This window comes from Pteropus vampyrus, unplaced genomic scaffold, assembly GCF_000151845.1.
Source record: "Pteropus vampyrus isolate Shadow unplaced genomic scaffold, Pvam_2.0 Scaffold37, whole genome shotgun sequence".
NCBI classification, from domain to species: domain Eukaryota; kingdom Metazoa; phylum Chordata; class Mammalia; order Chiroptera; family Pteropodidae; genus Pteropus; species Pteropus vampyrus.
In genome coordinates, this window is record NW_011888818.1 from 1,581,435 (window position 1) to 1,600,838 (window position 19,404).

Consider the following 19,404-nt stretch of genomic DNA (forward strand, 5'->3'; position numbering starts at 1 on the left):
CCAGAACTTCTCCGGCAGAAGGAAGGAATCTCAAAATTTAAGAAGACAGAAATATTGGAGTTGATTTTTCATGGAGCAACCCACCTACTCTTTCCCTGTTCTCCAGTATGTTTCCTGATAAGCCAAAAGCATACTCATTTCACTAAGACATCCAAAAGCACGTTAATAATACACCAGCATTCTTACAGAGCTCAGTGTAGTGGCTTTCTTCTGTATGTTGGGATGATGGTAGGAGAAGGTGATATCGAAATGAGTTTCCTGACTTCTATCTATTGGAATAATAGAATCCCATAATGGCAGAGACACTGGCTCCTACTTAATTGTCAGATATAAGGTGAGTTCAATTACTGTAAAGTGGGCAGGGCCTAAATAATCATCAACATTAGAGGTATTTTATGTTGACTAACTTATCATGGTGTCACTAGGAATAAAATAGTTAAACATCCTTCTAGAGTATTACTCCATCAATATTAGATCCTGTGAGTACAGACGAGACTGGACTTTCCACAGTGGAGCGTCACACCTCTCATCAAGTGCCAAGAGTTAAGTCATTTCAGACTTGGATGCTCCTCAATGAAGGTGAAGCTGGGACTCTTAAGAAACTTATTACACTGCCACAGTATACACTGTATATCATCCTCAAAAATCTCAGAAGGGATCTGTGTCATAAGCCAGATATCTGAGCACTGGCCAAAGAGAAATTATCAGATATTTCAGGAATTATGAGACACTGGCTCATGGTCGATGTGAATCCTGGAGATCTAAAATGACACTGTGTTCCTCTAGAAAGTGAAGGCTGATAAAGGTCTAGTTAAAAATGAAGATTTGGCCTAAAACTAGCTCTCAGTTGGTACAGTGTTTCTGTAGAGCCCTCCTATGATTCTTTCCCTCCAGTTTCTTAATGCATGGTTGGAATAAACACATCTTGAAACTGACTGAACTACCACATAGGTTAACTGATCTATGAGCATAGGACGTATCGGAGTAGAAAAAAAGAAACAAGGAACTTCCCCTTTGTTCCAAAATCATAAGTCAAAGACAATAATGTAACCCTGGGAAAATTAAAGAAAATATCACCATTAAAACTTGAAAGATGTCGAGGTGATGATTCTTTTTTAACTTGTTTGACCTGTGCAGTAGGTGATTGGACCTTGGAGAATGATTTTAAATTGAAACTTGAATCAGATGATGACTCCAATTTTATAGAAGTAGAAACTAGGGCTCAAAAAAGAAAATGACTCTGTAGTGAATAAGGTAATGAAGATTGAAAACCACATCTGTCTAAATGTAGACTGTTTCCAGTCAAGAATAATATGTCTGTGTCCCACTCATGGATTTCAGAGAATCTATAAAATAATAAATTATAATCTATAACATCTCATATTTAAGACTTGGTAAGACCAGAATTACAGAGGTACAGAGGTCTTTCTCTCTCCTTGCGTCTCCATCTCTCTCTCTCTCTCTCTCTCTCTCTCTCTCTCTCTCAAACCATTTTAACACATTTAAATTCATACTTTCTTATTATGCTATCCTACCAATAGAGCCCACTGATATCTTACCCTCATTTGTTTTGTGTAATGTTTTTTTTCCCAGTTAATATATGCATCTTCATAGCATCTTTTGCATTGTTATTTAACTTCTCTCATTATTTTTTTTCGTGTATTTATGACTTAGACTCTAAACACAATATATATCTTTACATGTTATGAACCTAAGGGAGATAGCAGGTACATGGAAAGAAGGTAGGGATCTAAAATATAACAGCCCTAAGTTTGAATCTTGGCTTGCATTTATTAGATGAGTAGTTTAACCTCTGAGACTCAATTCCATCTGTAAGATGAAGTTACTAGTAACTTGTTTCGAGTTTGTGGTGGGGATTGCACATGACATTGTAAGTGAAAATGCCTGTGTATAATGTTTCATAAATTTCTTATCTGGGTCTTTTCCTAATCTGTGTATCTCTTCCTTGTTGTACCCCTTTAGCACTCACAAATAGTAATTTTTAAGTGTGGAATAATCAAGCTCAAAGACTCAGAGACTTATCTCAGGGCATGTAGTAGCACAGGAAAAAAGTCCAGGTAACCTGGCATTTGAGCATTACCTTAAAAGTGAAACTTCAAAGGGAAATCAACCTCCAAGTAAGGCAGCAAAGCCCTGTGAGGGATCTGGAGAATTCTAAGAGCAGGCATACTGCCAAAGTATACTAGAATGCTACCTAACAAGAGAAGGGAACAAGCACTAGATATAGAGCTGTTCTTGAGCTTCCTGAAAAATAGGATATGTGGATTTTGTGACACACATGAACATGTACTGCTACCCCATTTCGCCATTCAACTAACTCTCCCAGCACAAGGCTCCTCCAGGGCTTTGCTAAAAATGTGTTGTCATTATTTTAATCCTGAAAAAAATTTCTCTTATTAGCACTTTATAATTTAATTTCCTTTTACTTGTCCATTGTCATAAAACCATAAGCTTCTTTGGAACCAGTAGTGAATCTTTAATTTCTATTTTGCCAGCACTTAGAATGGTGCTTGGTACAAATATAGCATTTGACAAATAATTGCTGAATGAATTAATGGTGCTAAGTTTGGAACTCAGAATACATTGTTCTCTTTTCATGAGTTACTTTATGTTCATCAGACACTGGAAGAGGGAATACTTCCAAAATGAAAAATAAATAAAATCACCAATTGTGAAGCATTAAATATCAGGAGAGTTTGTGAAAGAAAGAAGATTGGCCAACTATGGCCCGTGTGTCAAATCTGACCTGCCAGCTGTTTTTGTAAACAGTTTTATTGGAACACATCTGTGCTTATTTGTTTATGTATTGTCTATGCCTGTTTTCACACTACAACAGCAGAGCTGAGTAGTTGGGACAGAGTTCATATGGCCAGCAAAGCTGAAAATATTTACTACCCGGCCCTTTACAGAAAAGGTTTGCCAACACCTGCTTTAGATCATGTAAACTGCTATCACATATTTTTATCTCATATGAAATATTAAAATCTCTACATTGCTCTCTGAGGCAATTATAGAATATAATTGTTTGCAGAAACTGTGTCTAAAAATTATTGCTGGAACACATGAGATTCTAAATAAATATTTCAGGAAAAACAAAAGTTTCTAGGTACTGTTAATAAATTGAGAGCATATGTATTCTGGTCTGATATAAATAGTGGATTCAGACTAAAAAGATAACAACATCCTGTTAAATCTTATGTCCTTGTCTTAAGAATAAAATTAATATGGTGATAAATGCTCTCTTTTTCACCCACTCCCATGTATATTTATCTCGGGCGGCCCTTGGCTTATTCTTTCCACATCACATCATTCCTTCTCTATATCACACAACATGGCAAACACTCAGTCACCATCTCTCTACTTGATGCAGAAACATGAAGGTATGACCAGATCCAGAGACATTTTTTCTTCAGTAGCTGTTTTCCCCTTTTCTGTTAATTTATGGGATAAAGCTGACCCTCATTTGGGTCTTCTCAGTGCATCACCAACGCTGGATTGAATTATGACACTAGGTATTCTCCAGTATTTTTTTAAACCTTTTTATTGAGGTATAATTGACTTGTAGAAAGTAGAACAATATTAAAATATAAAACTTGATGAGTTTGACGATGCGTATACTTGTGAAACCTCACCACCATCGAAGCCATAAACATATTCATCACCTCCTGGTTTTCTTTTGCTCCCTTTGTTATTATTTATATATATATTTTGTGTGTGGGATGTGTGTGTGTGTGGTAAGAACATTTAGTGGAGAATTTACTTTCTTAGCAAATTTTATGTATATATAATGTAATATATATAGAATATCGATAACTATAACACTGTGCTGTTTATTGTCTCCAGAACTTATTTATTTTGCATAACTGAAACTTTGTACCATTTGACCATCACTTCTCCCATTTTCCCTTCTCCCCAGACTCTGGAAACTACCATTATACTCTTTGCTTCTATGAGTTAGACTATTTTAGATTCCACATATAAGTAAAATCATACAGTATTTGTCTTTCTGTGTCTGGCTTATTTCGCTTAGCCTACCATTTTCCAGGCTGAGGGTTGAATTTCACATTTCCCTAAAATCTATTACATAAATACACACTTTAATGTTCCTTTCCACAAGCATTCCAAATAATTTAGTTTTTCAGGATTATTGTTTTTGCCAGTGTAATCCTGTTTCTGGGCACTTCTGGGAAAATCACTACTCAAAAGAGGGGGTGTAATTTGCCCCACCTTCTTGCTAGGACTCTTACAATAGGCATTTTGAAAATGTTTATAAAAATGCCTAAAAATACTACATATTTCCTTTGAGCTTGTGAGTGTGTATAAACGTAAAGAAAAATTCATTACTCATTATAAACTCATATTAGTGGTACCTTTGTGGAGAAAAGAGCAGACATGGACCAGATCAGGAGTAAAAGAGAGGAGAGCTTGATCCTTATCTGTAATGGTCTGAATATATTTTTTGAAGAAACAATTTTTATATGTTTCGTGTAATAGTTATTTCATCACATCCTCCAAAGAATTCTAATTAACAGTAAGCAGCATGTGATAAAAATTTAATCAGGTATAAAAGAAATTAGACTAGGTTATCTTCCTGTGCCACCATATCCCAGCTTTTGGGAGGCATTTTACCCCACTCTCCACGGCAGACAAAGCTGTGTGTATGGGGAGGAGTGGATTCTGTTACACACGTGATCCTGAGCTGCTTATTCTTCTTATACTTGAGATCTCAAATTTAGTTCTTGAACAAGACCCGTCGTCAGTTCTACTACTTCATCCATGTTCTTGGCCAGATGCTCACCCTCCTGTGTTTCATCCATTTGTGTTCCTGTAAATTTTAGTTGTTTGGAAAAAGTATAAATCAAACCTCTTTTCTCTCTTACCACATTTCTCTGGTGACAAGCTTTTACCCATTGATGATTCTATGCCCTTGGAAGTTTTCTTTTTCCTTAGTATCCAAATGTCTTCATATGTCATTCCCTCAGCAATAACACTGTGTTCATTTCTACGACAGAGGCTTCAGAGCAGACATCTTTGGACCCCATAGCATATCCCTTCAGCCTTTTTATGATTTAATCCATAGCTTTGGTGGTTTTATATGACTTCATACTCACTTAACACTGACAAGTCCCACCTTAAGTGTATGCCATGCATCTATGTTCTTTCTCTCTAAGATCTTCCCTAAATCATCATATAAGCTCAGTCCAGAAATGCGGGATAGTTAATGTCCTTTGATATTGTTCCAGCCCACATTATCCTCCCAGTGGACACTTGGAAGGGAAATAATAATTTTTTTTCTGGTATAATGGAGTTGAACACTGTTGATATTATATTTACTAAAGTAATAAATGGTGGTGAGGGAGGCAGAAACACCAAAATCTTTAATCAACTCAGCAATGACTGTACTGCATAGGCCAGATTTGATGGTGAGAGGTACTGCTATGTAACTGGGTTCCCTAAAGTCAATGGGGGAGATAGGATTCCAGAACAGGATAAACCAGGTTGGAGCATGTAACCACCAGAGACAAGATGCAATGTAATTACTGTAATGAGCAGCTGGAATGATAATCAGAGAGCTCTAACTACAGAGATGTGTGGCAATGCCTAATAAACAATGTTTCTAGAGACAAGGTAGCCAACAAATAAAGGTATTGTTTGATTTATATATTCAACAAGATTAAGAACAAGAGAATAGAAGATTAAGTTCAGCATCATAATGGAAAATCATAATCCTTTATCTACCTTCTAGTGGGAGTCAGTTCTCAGTCCCAGGAGCAGATGCACTTGAGGAGGAATCCTAATGCAGATATAATGTATATAATAAATATTCCTCAATTCTTCCCTATAGGGACTATATCCACTTACTAAATACTTTATATATTAGCAAACATAAATACATAAGAGCTATTAAACTGACACTTATACCCAGGGATTCAAATATAATTATGCTCCCATCCCCACTCTCATCCTGGCTAAAGTGGAAATTTATGAAGGCCAGGGAAGACATGGAGTCCTTACTCAAGGCTTATTCAATGTGCCCAGTGGGTCTGTAAAATACTATATGATTATTTTCCTGTTCCTTTAATAAAGGATTGGGATAGATATTTTTAGTAGCTGGCAGAAACAATGATTACGTTCGTTCTCTGACCTGTGGGGTAGATGTCATTAAGGTAGAAATAGCCACGTGAATCCCTGAAACTACTCCTTCATTTGTGATAGAAAATAAGAAGCAATACCACATCACGGATGGAATTATAGACCGAGCATAACCCTATGAGGCTTAAAAGATGCAAAGGAAGTCATGTCTGTTTTATTCCTATTCAGTTAATCAATATGTTCCCTAAAAAATTCTAAGTTCAATTTTCCAACTTTACTGAGTAAGATTACCAGAATCTCAGACACTTGATATGAGACTATTGATCTGGAAATAAAATTATTTGCAATACCAATGAATGAGGAGAATGAAAATCAAGTTACATTTATGTGGGTATGATGGCAAGACATATTAACTCATATTAGGTTTATAATATTTCTAATTCTCTGAGAAAATATAGCCTACAGAGACCTTAATTATTTTGACATTCACAGAACACAATCCTTATTCACTATATTAAGCATATCATGACCAAGTAAAAATGACAAGCATTTTAAATGCCCTAGTAAAACACATGACTGTCAGAAATGGTGAAATAAACCCTACAGATATTTAGAGGATGGCCTTATTGGTGAAATGATTGAGTTCAGTAGTCTGATCATGCCAGAACAACCCCAGTCAGTGACATTTAATATTTTGAGGTAATGTCCTTTGATACGTAGCTTCTTGGGTGTTTTATCATAAAAAGAGGTTGAAATTTGTCAAATGCTATTTTAAAAATTAATCGAGATGATTATATGCTTTCCCCTAGCCCCTTCATTCTGTTAATGTGTATTGCATTGATTGATTTTTATATGTTGAAACACATCTGCATACCTAGAATAAATCCCATTTTATCATGATATGTGGTTCTTTTAATATGCTGTTGAATTTTGTTTACTAAGGTTTTGTTGCTAATTTTTACATCAATAGTTATCAGTGATATTGGTCTGTAGTTTTCTTATAGGTCTTTGTCTGGCTTTAGTTTCAGGGTAATGCTGGCCTCAGAGCATGAGTATAGAAATGTTGCCTCCTTTTTTAGGGAAAGAGTTCTAGGAGAATTGATGTTAATTCTTCTTTAAATATTTGGTGGAATTTGCCAGTGAAGCCATCTGACTCTGGGCTTTTCTTTGTTGGTTTTTGATTACTGATTCTGTCTTCTATTGTTTTTCTATTTTTTGTTTTATATCCGATGTAGTCTTTATTATTTTCTTCTGTTAGCTTTGGGTTCAGTTGTTATTCTCTTTCTCCTCCCTTGAGGCATAAATTTAGGTTGTTGATGTGAGACTTTCTTTTTTTTAACTGTAAGCATTTATAAGTTCCCCCCTTATCACACTTTTTACAGCATTCTGTAAGTTTGGGTATGTTATGCTTTTATTTTCATTTATCTCAAGACATTTTCAGATTTCCCTTGTGATTTTTTTCTTTGGCCCATTGGATGTTTGAGATGTTTAATTTCCACATATTTGAGGATTTTCCATTGTTCCTTCTATTGATTCTAGTTTCATTCCACTATGATCAGAAAAGATACTTTATATAATTTGTCTTTTAAATTTATTAATACTTGTTTTGTAACCTAACATATGATCTGTCCTGGAGAGTGTTCCATGTGCAGTTGAGAAAAATGTGTATTGTGTTGTTGTGTGGAGTGTTCTGTGTACATTAAGTCCAATTCATTTATCATGCTGTTCAAGTTTTCTATTTCCTTATTGATCTTCTGTCTGAGTGTTCTACCCATTATTGAAAGTGGAGTATTGATATTTTCTACTATTATTCTAGAGCTATTTCTAACTTTAACTTTGTCCATGCTTGCCTTATATATTTAGGAGCTTTGATACATAGATGTTTATAAATATTATATCTTCTTGGGGCATTGGCATTTTTATCATTATTATATAGAGTCCTTTATATCTAGTAACAGTTTTGACTTAACGTCTATTTTGTCTGATATTAGGATAGCCACTCCTGCTTTCTTTTTGTTATTATTTGCATGGAATAATTTTCCCGTCCTTTCACATTCAACCTATGTGTTTTCTTAGATCTATTGTGAGTTACTTGTAGGTAACATATAGTTGGGCATTTGAAAAATGTCTCTTCTCCTTTATGGACTGGCTCTATGAAAAGAAAAACCTTTACTAATCAACCTGGCATGAAGGCTTATGGTCTTTTCAAAGCTTTCTAAGCATGTCCATTCCCTGGGCTCATGTGTGTGCTTTTTCCCCTAATCTCCCCATATTCATGGCTGCCTTTAAATATCTTAAGAGTCTTATTCTTCCTTCTTCTCAAGGTCTTAGAGTTCTACTGTACTCTTCTTCCCCAAATCTCTTGCCTTTGGGAGCTCACAGGTTTATAGGACCCTTTCAGCTCTTACATGCATGATACCTGCCACTGCTTTCAATGGTTTCCAACCTGATATCCAAACTATGCCAACATTTCTACTAGTGCTCCAAATTAGGCAAGATAGAAACACATCCTTAGGGAATCCCGAGAGAGGCCAGAACCATGCAAACAAACTCCATTATTTTCCTTCCATCACGTGAGAGGAACTAGGAACTGGACAGCTTTCTCCTGACCATGCTGTGCCAGAGAAGGGACAGTACATAGGTAAGCAAAACACTCTGAAATTTCCTCTCATACTGACCGTTTTTTTTTTCCTTGGTTAGACAATCACTTGGCTGCTTCAAATCCTTAACTGACTTTTAGAGTTCCCACAAAGCTACTTTGGTCAGTATGTTGTTTATTTTGTTCTTCCATGGGGGAACATAGGCCTGGAGCTTCCTAGTCCACCATCCTGCTAATGACACTCCTTAGCACCAGTATTTTAAAATTATTATTAATAGCCTTCTATAGTTCATTTACTTCTTTTCATTACCTTTAAAAAAGCCACCATCTTCAAGTGAAAAGTGAATACTCTTTGATTTGGTTAATTTGTAATGATACGACAATAAAATCAAGTGACATGATCTATTACCAGCAAATTTAGGGACTACAATTTATAAAGTCCCAATATTTTTGAAAGCTTATTTTGCTTGGTGATTCAAATGTACATTTTATTTTATAGATATGCCAAAAAAAATCATAATGTGCCAAGTAAATGGGGTAGGGAAATAACTACTATGTAGGACCAGAGAAGTCGGAACACACTGGGGACTAAGTTATTTGGATATGGATTAATGGAAAAATTAGGATTTGGAAAGGAGTAAATAATTATTCTAAATGAAATATATCAATGAATAAATTTGGGATTACTAGAGTGAGCATTAATAAAAAATGCAAAAAAAGCATTTGTCAAAATTCAACATCTATTCTTAGTTAAATTTATTCCTAGGTAGTTTATTCCTGGTAATAGTTCTCAACAAAGTGGTATAGAGGGAATGTACCTCAATATCATGTGCAAGTGTTTCTCCCATTCTGTAGGTTGCCCAGCTTTTGGTATCAGATTCAAAAAATCCTCACCAAGACTAATGATAAGCCTTACTGCTTATTTTTTCTCCTAGGAGTTTTATGGTTTCAAGTCTTACATTCAAGTCTTTAATCTATTTTGAATTAATTTTTGTGTACAGTGTAAGACAGTCTGGTTTCATTGTTTAACATGTGGCTGTCCAGTTTTCCCCATACTATTTATTGAAAAGGTTGTCCTTTACCCATTGTATATTCTTGGCTCCTTTGTCATAAATTCATCATACATGCATAGGTTTATTTCTGGGTTCACTATTTCATTCCATTGATCTATGTGTCTATTTGTACACCAATACCATACTATTTTGATTACTATATCTTTGTAATATAGTAGTGTGAAATCAGGAAGCATCATGCCTCCAACTTTGTTGTTTCTCAAGATTGGATGGTTTATATGAGGTCCTTTGTGGTTTCAAGCAATTTTTTAGGATTGTTCTATTTCCATAAAAAATGACATTGGAAAATTTGATAGTGATTGTTTTGAATATGTAGATGACTTTGGGTAGTATGGAGATTTTAAAAATAATTTTTCCAATCCACAAGTGTGAAATATCTTTCCATTTGTGTCTTCAGTGTCTTTCATCAGTGTCTTACAGTTTTTGGGTCGTTCACCTCCTTAGTTAAATTTATTCCTAGGTAGTTTATTCCTTTTGATGAAATTGGAAATGAGATTGTTGTCTTAATTTTTCTTTCTTATAGTTTATTATTAGTGTAGAGAAACACAAATATTTTTACATTGATTTTGTATCCTGCAACATTACTGAATTCATTTATTAGTCCTAACAGTTTTTAGTAGACTTTTTAAGGGTTTTCTATATATAATGTCATCCGCTAATAATGAGATTTATTTCTTCCTTTCTGATTTGGATGCTTTTTTCCTGCCTAATTGCTCTGGCTAGGGTTTCCAATACTACTTTTGAGTACTTGTATTAGGAAACCTTGTCTTCATCTTGATTTTAGAGGAAAAGTTTTTCACCATTGAGTATGATGTTATTAGATGTGGGCTTGTCATATACAGCCTTTATTAGGTTTATATATAGCAAGGGGGCAGGATTAGTTGAAATAGTATCTAATGATTAGTGCTGAAAATCAGTCTACAGCTTTTATTCTGGCTTCTCCACCTGATCATTGTCACCCTGGGCATTTTCATCACCCTGTGGTGGTAAGCAGTGATTTGAGTGAAACCATGTCTAAATAAGATTTTGGACTATGCTTCACTCCTCCCACAACTCCTCAGTCTCTTCTCTCTTGAGATTTTGCACCTAAATTAATACAAGCATAATCTCAATATGTTATCATATTGCTAAGACAGACATGTATACTTTACCAGAAGTTTTCTGGAGACATATCGTAACCTGCCAACCTGTAAGGATCATTTAAATGGGAGAAGTTTTGGGCACTCAAATGAATATTTGCAGTCTTTTTTCTCACTCCTCAAGCAATAGCTGAAAGACTACTTCTCACTTCTTAGTAATGAGACAGAGGTCCTGTTTTTACAATTTAGATAAATATTTTGAAATGAATAAAATATTTTAAAATTAATGGGCCTCACTCTCTCTATATATATTTGGTTTCTGTCTGAGAACCTATTATGTTTCTTATATTTAGCCCAGGGCTAAACATGGCCCAGAAAAATTTAACACATGACTTTCTCATTTTAGATTTAGTTTGAAAGTGAATAAAAACAAATGGAAAAATAGAAAGCAAAAGCAGTTCCTGGACTTTAAAAATGACTCAGAGATTTCTTTATATATCACCTATTTTACCCCAATTTCTAAAAACAAAAACATTTTTAACCATTTTTCAAGAAGATGCTCTGATTTTTTATTTAGTATACATTTAAAGAAAGAAAACATTCTTCAAATATCAAGATTATATGTGTTTATTTTGAGTTAGTAGATACAATGGCCTATTAGATACCAGCACTCCAAGCTACACCTATGTATTTGCCTCTAAACCTTCACACATTGTCAGTTTCCATTCCTCTAACATTCCACCACTGGGCCTCCTATTTCTAGCAAAATCATAGTTTTTTTTCTTTTTTTTCTAAAGAGTAAAAGCAAGATTGATCACTATATTGTGCTTCCAGTGCCCCCAGAAGGATTATAATTGTTTCAAATAAACATTTATTGTATTTCAGTAAAGGGGAAAAATTGATAACATGAGCACTAGTAATGGCACTACTAGAAGAGAAAGAACAGAATACAGATTAAAAGAAGCATTTTAGGCTGGATGAGTTAGTTTCCCCTTAGTAAAAAATCCACATATGGATAAATTAAGTTGTTCAATTTGTGGGCCACACACTTAAGCGTATTGGCTAGTACATTTTGCACTGAAACAGAAGCAATACAAGCTTTATGTTCTACCATCACACTTCCAGATTTTTCACTTAATATACCTGCCAACCTAATGATTCTTGCATGCATTAGAATTTGCTTTTATAAAGTTTATTTTCCCCATCCCTCCCACTCCCGTAAACATTGCAATGTGAACTCTTCACCGAATTTTATGAGAATGTTGCAAAGGACAACTCTGTGCCACTTCAGAACAGGGCTTCCCTGTCCCCTTCTCCAGGCTACAGATGGATCAGTAGTTTGATCACATCTCATCTTACATGCAACAGACTCTGCTCCCTTAATTTCCCCATGCCAGAGGCATACAAGTTGGCAGGTATGCATACAAAAATGGAATTTAAAAAAAGTAAAGGAAAAAAAAGAAAGAAAAAGCCTTCCCGTCAAAGCCTATCGTCCTAGAAGGAATCCATTGCTTTGAATTCACTTAAAGCCTGCACAGGCGAAATGTGTTTCTTCTGAGAACCTCGTCTAACTCGCGTCTGGAATTCTTCTGGCTTTTCTCTCTTCACAAGGGGCTTCTTCTCTGGAGCCTTCATCTTCCAAGACACAACAGGTGAGTTGACAGCTGCTGTCCCATAGACCTTCTGGTATTTAGTTGAGGCCACATAGGACGCTTTTACCGTGAGAACAACAGCATTCATCAGGTTTTTAGCCGCCTGGATAAGTGATGTAGCACTGTCCAGCTACAGGAGGAGAAGAAGGAGATACATCTGGGTTAGTCAAGGCACAACATTCATAAGATGGTAGTGCAATTTCACATTAAAACAATGTTTTGCTTGTGCAAGTATACAGTACTGCCCAAATTATTACGTGATAAGGTGAAGAGGCCACAAAGCAGTCACCTATATTCCCCCATCCCTACTCTCAAAATAAAAAGAGAAAAGGATACTTTATGATGCATAGATTTTTAAAGTCCCAATACCACTAAAGATAAAGTCCTCTTTTTAGCATGTAAGAATTCCAGTATAACAAAAGTTTTGCAAATTAGAGCATCTCAGTTTACTACATTACATTGATTGTTAATGGTGACAATGACTCAAATGTTTGAAAAGCATTTGGCAGGCACTGAAGAATGAAGAGTTATAAAGGGTTACATCATAATTTTATAGCCTCCCAGTAGAAGTACGTATTCATAGGTTATTTCTCCATCTTGAGTTGGTAGGGATGCAAGCAAGAGCTAAGTATACCCATAGGCGCTCTGACTTTTACTTAAGTATGTATTGAGCTCGAGTATCCATTTAACTATTCCCAGGTCTTGAATATACCTTCTATAAAAATATCAATAATTATGTTGCTCTTACAGGTCAGAGAGCTTTCAGTGAGACCACATAACCGTGTGTTAATGAAATATTGATTTCGCACTATGTGCCAAACACTATTCTAAGAACTTTGCATTTCTCCATTTAACTCTCACAATAATCTATGAAGTGGCATTTATTGTCAGTGCAATTTTGTGATGAGAGAGCTGGTGCATGCATAGATCCAGTAACTTCCACAGTTTTACACAGTTTAAGTGATGAAGTCCTCAGAGACTGTTTTATCATCCATACTGCCATCCTGTTTGGATACTTTCAAAAATGCTATGACAAGTCACAACTCAGCACAGTAGGTTTAGAAGTTCATCCCCAGACTCTCAGGCCAAGGATTTTTTCCTTTTTTTTTTTTTGGTTACCTTTTTTCCGCTTTTAACTAGTTAGATCGTGTGGTACATACTATATACTAGACCATTCAATATCTGTTTCAACCTTCTTTCTTCATTTCCTGAACCATAGATGCCAGAAAAAAATCAAAATTGTATTTCCCAGACTCCCTTTCAGCCAGGATTCTACACATAACCTAGTCACAGGCAGGAATTAACAGCTGGACTGAAAATATTACTCCAGCCTCAGGGATGCTTGAATATAGTTTGATCGTTCATCAAACTTCTTGTAATATCAACCTAGAAAATATATCCATTGCAGTTAAGTGAGGAATTCAAGGATGTTCCTAAGCAATGTTGTTCTTAGTTGTTGAGATGGTTTGTTGTATAACCTATAATTGGTGGACTATAGCTGTATTAGAGAATGGGAGTTAGGTAGACAGCTCTCTGGGTGTGAGATGATTAGCGAAGTGTTCAAGCTGAGGGATCCCAAACACTGTGGTTTCTTTATGTGATGCAATCTGCATTTGCTTTAGCTTCTTGTCATTTCTTGAGACCAAAACATGTCCCAAGCAGTGACCTGGAACAGAAGTTCCATCTAAGACCTCTAGGATGATGTTTTCTGTTCTGTATACTTTAGGAAAGCTAAATAAACATTATACTGAGTTAAAAAAAAAATGCTTTATGAGAAATGAACCCAATTCTTCCACCAAGAAAGCACAAAAGTCAGACAATTGGGGAAACAATGAAAGATGCTTTCTAACGTATGAATTCTTCGCAATACCATAGAACTGAGGTTTCACTGGAAAAATAAGATTAAAAGTCAGTATTACATTGACATCACAATAATATAAAGTGATTTGTGGATTAGAGTCATGATTTAGCAAATATTATAACTGACTGCTTTGTGAATTAAATCAACCAAATAGGCTAACTACCTACTTTACCATATCTATTACACTGTACAAGGTGCACATACACCAAATTAACTGTTTAACCCATAATGTTTATACAGCATAAGTTTCTAAAGCCAGCTAAAGAAAAGCAAACTCTAGATTATTCATGTTAACAGAAGAGAAACCAAGCGTGGATTAGTGCAGTGATTCTCTAAGTACAGTCACCGAACCAGCAGTATCAGTATCTCCTGGGAACCTGTCAGAAATGCAATTTCTCAGACCAATCTCAAACTCTCTAAATTAAAAACTTGCAATCCAGGGGATTCTGATGCATGAAAAAACTTGAGAACCACTGAATTAATGAAACCGAAAGACTATATGAAGGCTTATTTCATCCAACAATTCCACAACTTCATTACACATGAGTTCAGTAACATCATAGCCAGTTATCTGACTGAATTTCACTTTTTCATCTTTTCCATTATATCCCCCAGTAGAAGTGTAAATAATAAAGGAAAGAGATAAGATAGTAAAATGTTGGGGCACTTAGATCAGTCATGGTTTCTTTAGAAGATATAGACTATATTCCTTGGCCAATTAACAGTTCCCTATAAGTCTGTCAGGTTTCAAAAATGAGTAATATTCATTCATGAAGTTAGTTAATTCTATTGTATGCTATGGGTAAAGAGAGGGTAAATGATAATATCAGGGACAGTTCTATTGATTTGCTTTAGAGCAACAGAATTAGTAGAAGACACGTCTATTGTATTATTAAATGGTTCCCAAAAAACAAATCTTGGGATAATTGAGTGGATCCAAAGAGAAGGATTACAAGTAATTTGAAGATTTTTACCACAGATTCCATTTTCAGATAGATGGTGTCTAATTCTGCAGCAAAAATATGAGAGCCTGTCTCTTCTTCAGAACCCCTTTGCTCTCCCAGCCTGAAGCAGGAATCCTGTGAATAAACCTAACACATTGGTCACGAGTGAGACAGCTCTGAAATATAAAGCCAATTATTTCATTCACACCACTTGGTAAGGCAGATACTAAATTTGTTGCAAGGCAAAGCGAAGACCTGAAGGACCTGGCCAGCTAAACCTGAGCAAATATACCCCTAGACAATAAGCCCAATCCAAAATTAATACAAAACGTGACTTGAAACTTGAATTACCAAAGGATAATTTTTCCCATATGCCCTACACCCACTTGAATGATTGAGATCATTATCAGTACAATCAGAATTTGTTTTATTTAAAAAATGGGTCTCCTTTATGCTTGTCCAAAATAGCACTGAGACCTGGTTTCCAAGTGGCACATTTTGCTGAAATTTCACTTCCCAAAAGAAATACATCAAAAAGAGTAAAGCTACATGGCAAAGTGATTTTTTAAATCTAAGGTTTAGGAAAACTTATTTAACATAATTGCATTCTATTTTGTGATTTACACTGTAACCATGGCATTTTCGAACAAACAAGATTCTGTACAAAGTTTTAATAATAATAACCAACATTAATTGAACAATTCGTAGAGCTTGGCATTGCTCTAATCCTTTTAATTACATGATGTAAGTTTAAAAAAAAAACTTTGAAGTGGGAACTATTATTGCCCCCATTTTACAGGTGAGCAAACTAAAGCTTAGAGAGGCAATGTAACTTGCCCCTGTAATAACTGGTTAAGTAGGAATTAGGACCATTCCTTTCTCTCTCCAAAGCTTGCCATCTGAACCACTACACCACTTCTCTGAAGCACCATTTATTCTCGGGGGTTTTGTTTTCTCAGTGACTGTCATTCAAAATGAACCTGTCTCAATTATTAACTCTGGGTGGAAGCCTGTCCTTTAAACCTGGTGACATCCTATAAACATCATGACATCTGTTGACAGCTTCCACCTCACCTGGTCTGTGATTTTTAGTCTCATCTTTAGAGCCTGAATTTTTTATAACTGGATCTCCTACTCTCTGCTGTTCTGCTTCATGCTCGGTCCTTCTTAGTCTTTCTCAGCCTTAGGTTACCTTCCTGGCTTGGACACTCCGTCCTGGTGACAGTGCCTGGAATCTGGGCCCTGAAGGTTTCCCTTGTGCTTGCTCAGTTTTTCTGAAGCATATTCATTCACTACACAGCTGTACAACTGCTGGTACCCTTGGGTGGGACTCACCTACTCTAATTGGTATATTCTAAGCCTTTATCTAGGCTGGTCTTAGGAGCTTTATAACAGCATCAAAAGTGGACTGTATCTGAGCCATCCCTCAATCTGGCCAGCATGTACACTGATTGGAATTCTCCATAGAAAGAAACTTGTATCTTTTCTTGTTTAAGGGCCTTTCTATTCCTACTGGACGTGCCATTCAGTTCCTATATCTAGTCTAAGAGAAGGTGCTAATTTTCATCTACTTTTAAAAATAAGAACATACATTTATCAAATGTGACCATGAGCCTGTCTCTGGACTAGCTCCCCACGTTTCCTTTCTCTCATTCGATCTCACAACCACCTGAGAAAGGAAATACTATTATGCTCAATTGGGATTTAGAGGGGCCATACAGCTTATCCAGTATCATATTAAAAGAGGTGAAGAAGCCAAGATTTAAATCCAGGCAGCCTAACTCTAGAGCTCATGAGCTAACCATTGCACCACGTTGTTTCCCAGAGCCAAGTACGACAGAAGAATCCACAGCCCCCAAAGCGGTCAAGTTGTGCTAGACTAATTCTCTCTATTCCATTTCATAGGTGTCTGCTGTCTCAAACCACAAAAATTAGGCCTCTCCTAATTCTGTCACTATTCCTTTAAAATATGAAAGTACTATTTTAAAAAGGCAACAGATGTTTCTTCACATCTTGTTCTATTACTGTCTATGAAAAGCAAATAAGGACAGGAGAGCCGTTTTACAGCCATTTCTGGAGGGTTTTTCTGGCTCTTTTTCTGCCTGTTACCATTCTTATCTTCCCAACCCCACTCAACTCCTAATAGATTTCTCTTTCCCTATGCCAGCCTCATTTTGTGTTTTGAATGGAGGGAAAATATTAGTGGAAAGACTTTCCTTAACTATGATTCTTCCATTAACTAATATTTGAGTTGCCTAATTCTTTATATGAAAGGCTAAAGATTGTCATGACAAGTGCTTAAAATGTCTCAAAATTTACAAGATCATCTGAAGAATTCTGAAACCCCACGTCTTAAGTTTCATGCTCTTTCATTAACACGGGGTTTACACCACAGAGGTATTCAGTTTCCATAGAAACAATTGTGACCGCATTACTCAATTACATTCTCAAATGAAAGTGCAACTACATTTCTTGAAATGCGGAATTCTTACTTACCTTTTACCCTTCAGTCTATCCTTTCATCTTTCTACCCATGTATTTTTTCCTTCAAGACACCTAGTGAGTATCTATTTTGTGCCAAACACTGTGCTTCAGTGTTGGGTATACAAAAATAAACATATAAACTAAAAGGTTTAATGCTCTGTGATAAGGACTTTGGCAGGTTGTAAGGTGCTAAAGGAACAGAGTGAGAAAGGGGATCTACTGAGTCAGGTAGGGACAGAGTAGGAAAATAAAGCTTTAAGGTGGGCATGATATCTAAAACTCATTTTAATGGATGAAATAAAACATCATTGGTGACTGGATAGTGGAATGATGTGGTAGACAGCGTTTGAATTTGTAGCTTGTACAACTGGGTATTTATCAATGCTATTAACCCAGATGATAAAGAGGGAAGCTGAAATAAATACTACAATGCTGAGTTTAATGTTGGACCTACTGAGCTTCAGGTGTCTCTGTTACATGTAAGTAGAGTTACCAAAGGGACAGTTGAATTATGAAAGTGAAATTCAAGGAGCTAGATGTAAAGAATTACATAATTTGCTTATATTGGCCTTCCCCACAGTTTCATGAACAGTGTTCTGCATACTATAGGCATAAAATTTATGTCAATTCTAATTTCTTCTTCCCTTCGTATTCATTCTTTAGCATTTTTACAGAGAGATAATAGAATGCTGAATGAAGTAGTAAATCCATATTCTTTTATCAGGTCAAAAAGTTTACTAAATCTACTAAAAATTCTCTCAGTATTTTACTTTCAAGATCAAAATCAATATTCTTTTAATAATCAAAGACATACCATCATCAAGAAATATCTTAACTATCCCCTCAACATCCAAGGCTACTTTCTATTCTGTTAAATAATTAGCAGTCTCTTGATACTAATGGTGAACTTCCTGGGGCCAACCAGCAATAAAACAAATGCAGTTTAGATTTAACAGCTGGCTTTAGAAACACACATAAAAAGCATAGTCAAAAGTGCAAAGTAATGTAAAAGAGGTAGAGGGAGATGCATTGGATTAACTGCTCAGTAACATAGTAAATATCTTAGGGACATTAATTTGTGAGGGCCAGACCTAATTACATAAAACAATTAAAATTTCACTGTGTGTTCTACATTAATCCATTTAAAATATGCATGCAGAGATAGAAACACAACCTGGAAATTAATCTATTTTCAAAAAGGCTGATTATCTATTACCAAAAAATAATGAATCACACACGGTAGTTCATGGAAATCCCAGGTACAAAGCAATCTGTCCTTGGATTAAAAATAATGCAAGCACTATGAAACTACTGACAAAGGTAAATAGAATAAAATAAACCAAAAAATCCATTTGAAAGTGATTTTGAAATATAAAAACTGAGGAGTTTGCCTTGATTACCTCAAAAAGCTTAGAAGTTCCTGGAAAAAGGGAACCCAGTCACATTTGGGTCCAGGGTATCTTATTTGAATTTTCTCAAGTCAGAGCTGATAGCGCTAATGATCATGAGAATGCTAAAATGGTTCTGCAAATATGGGCAGAGTCCTTTTTAGCCACTGGCAAGATATTTTAATAAGAAGCCCCCAGAGATGTTTAACA

General features: G+C 35.7%; 1 protein-coding gene across 6 annotated transcripts in view; it reads right to left on the reverse strand.

Moving 5' to 3' along the window:
- Nucleotides 1-11,410: 11,410 nt before the first annotated feature.
- CTNNA2 (catenin alpha 2) overlaps nucleotides 11,411-19,404 on the reverse strand; it is a 1,043,800-nt gene continuing 1,035,806 nt past the window's right edge. For 5 of the 6 annotated variants that reach the window (XM_011358075.1, XM_011358074.1, XM_011358073.1 and 2 more), the window contains one exon: nucleotides 11,411-12,647. In XM_011358075.1, coding sequence (XP_011356377.1) covers nucleotides 12,360-12,647 — 288 coding nt within the window. In that variant the 3' untranslated portion in view covers nucleotides 11,411-12,359. The remainder of the gene's footprint in view (nucleotides 12,648-19,404) is intronic. The other variant, XM_023529442.1, reaches the window with a different exon arrangement.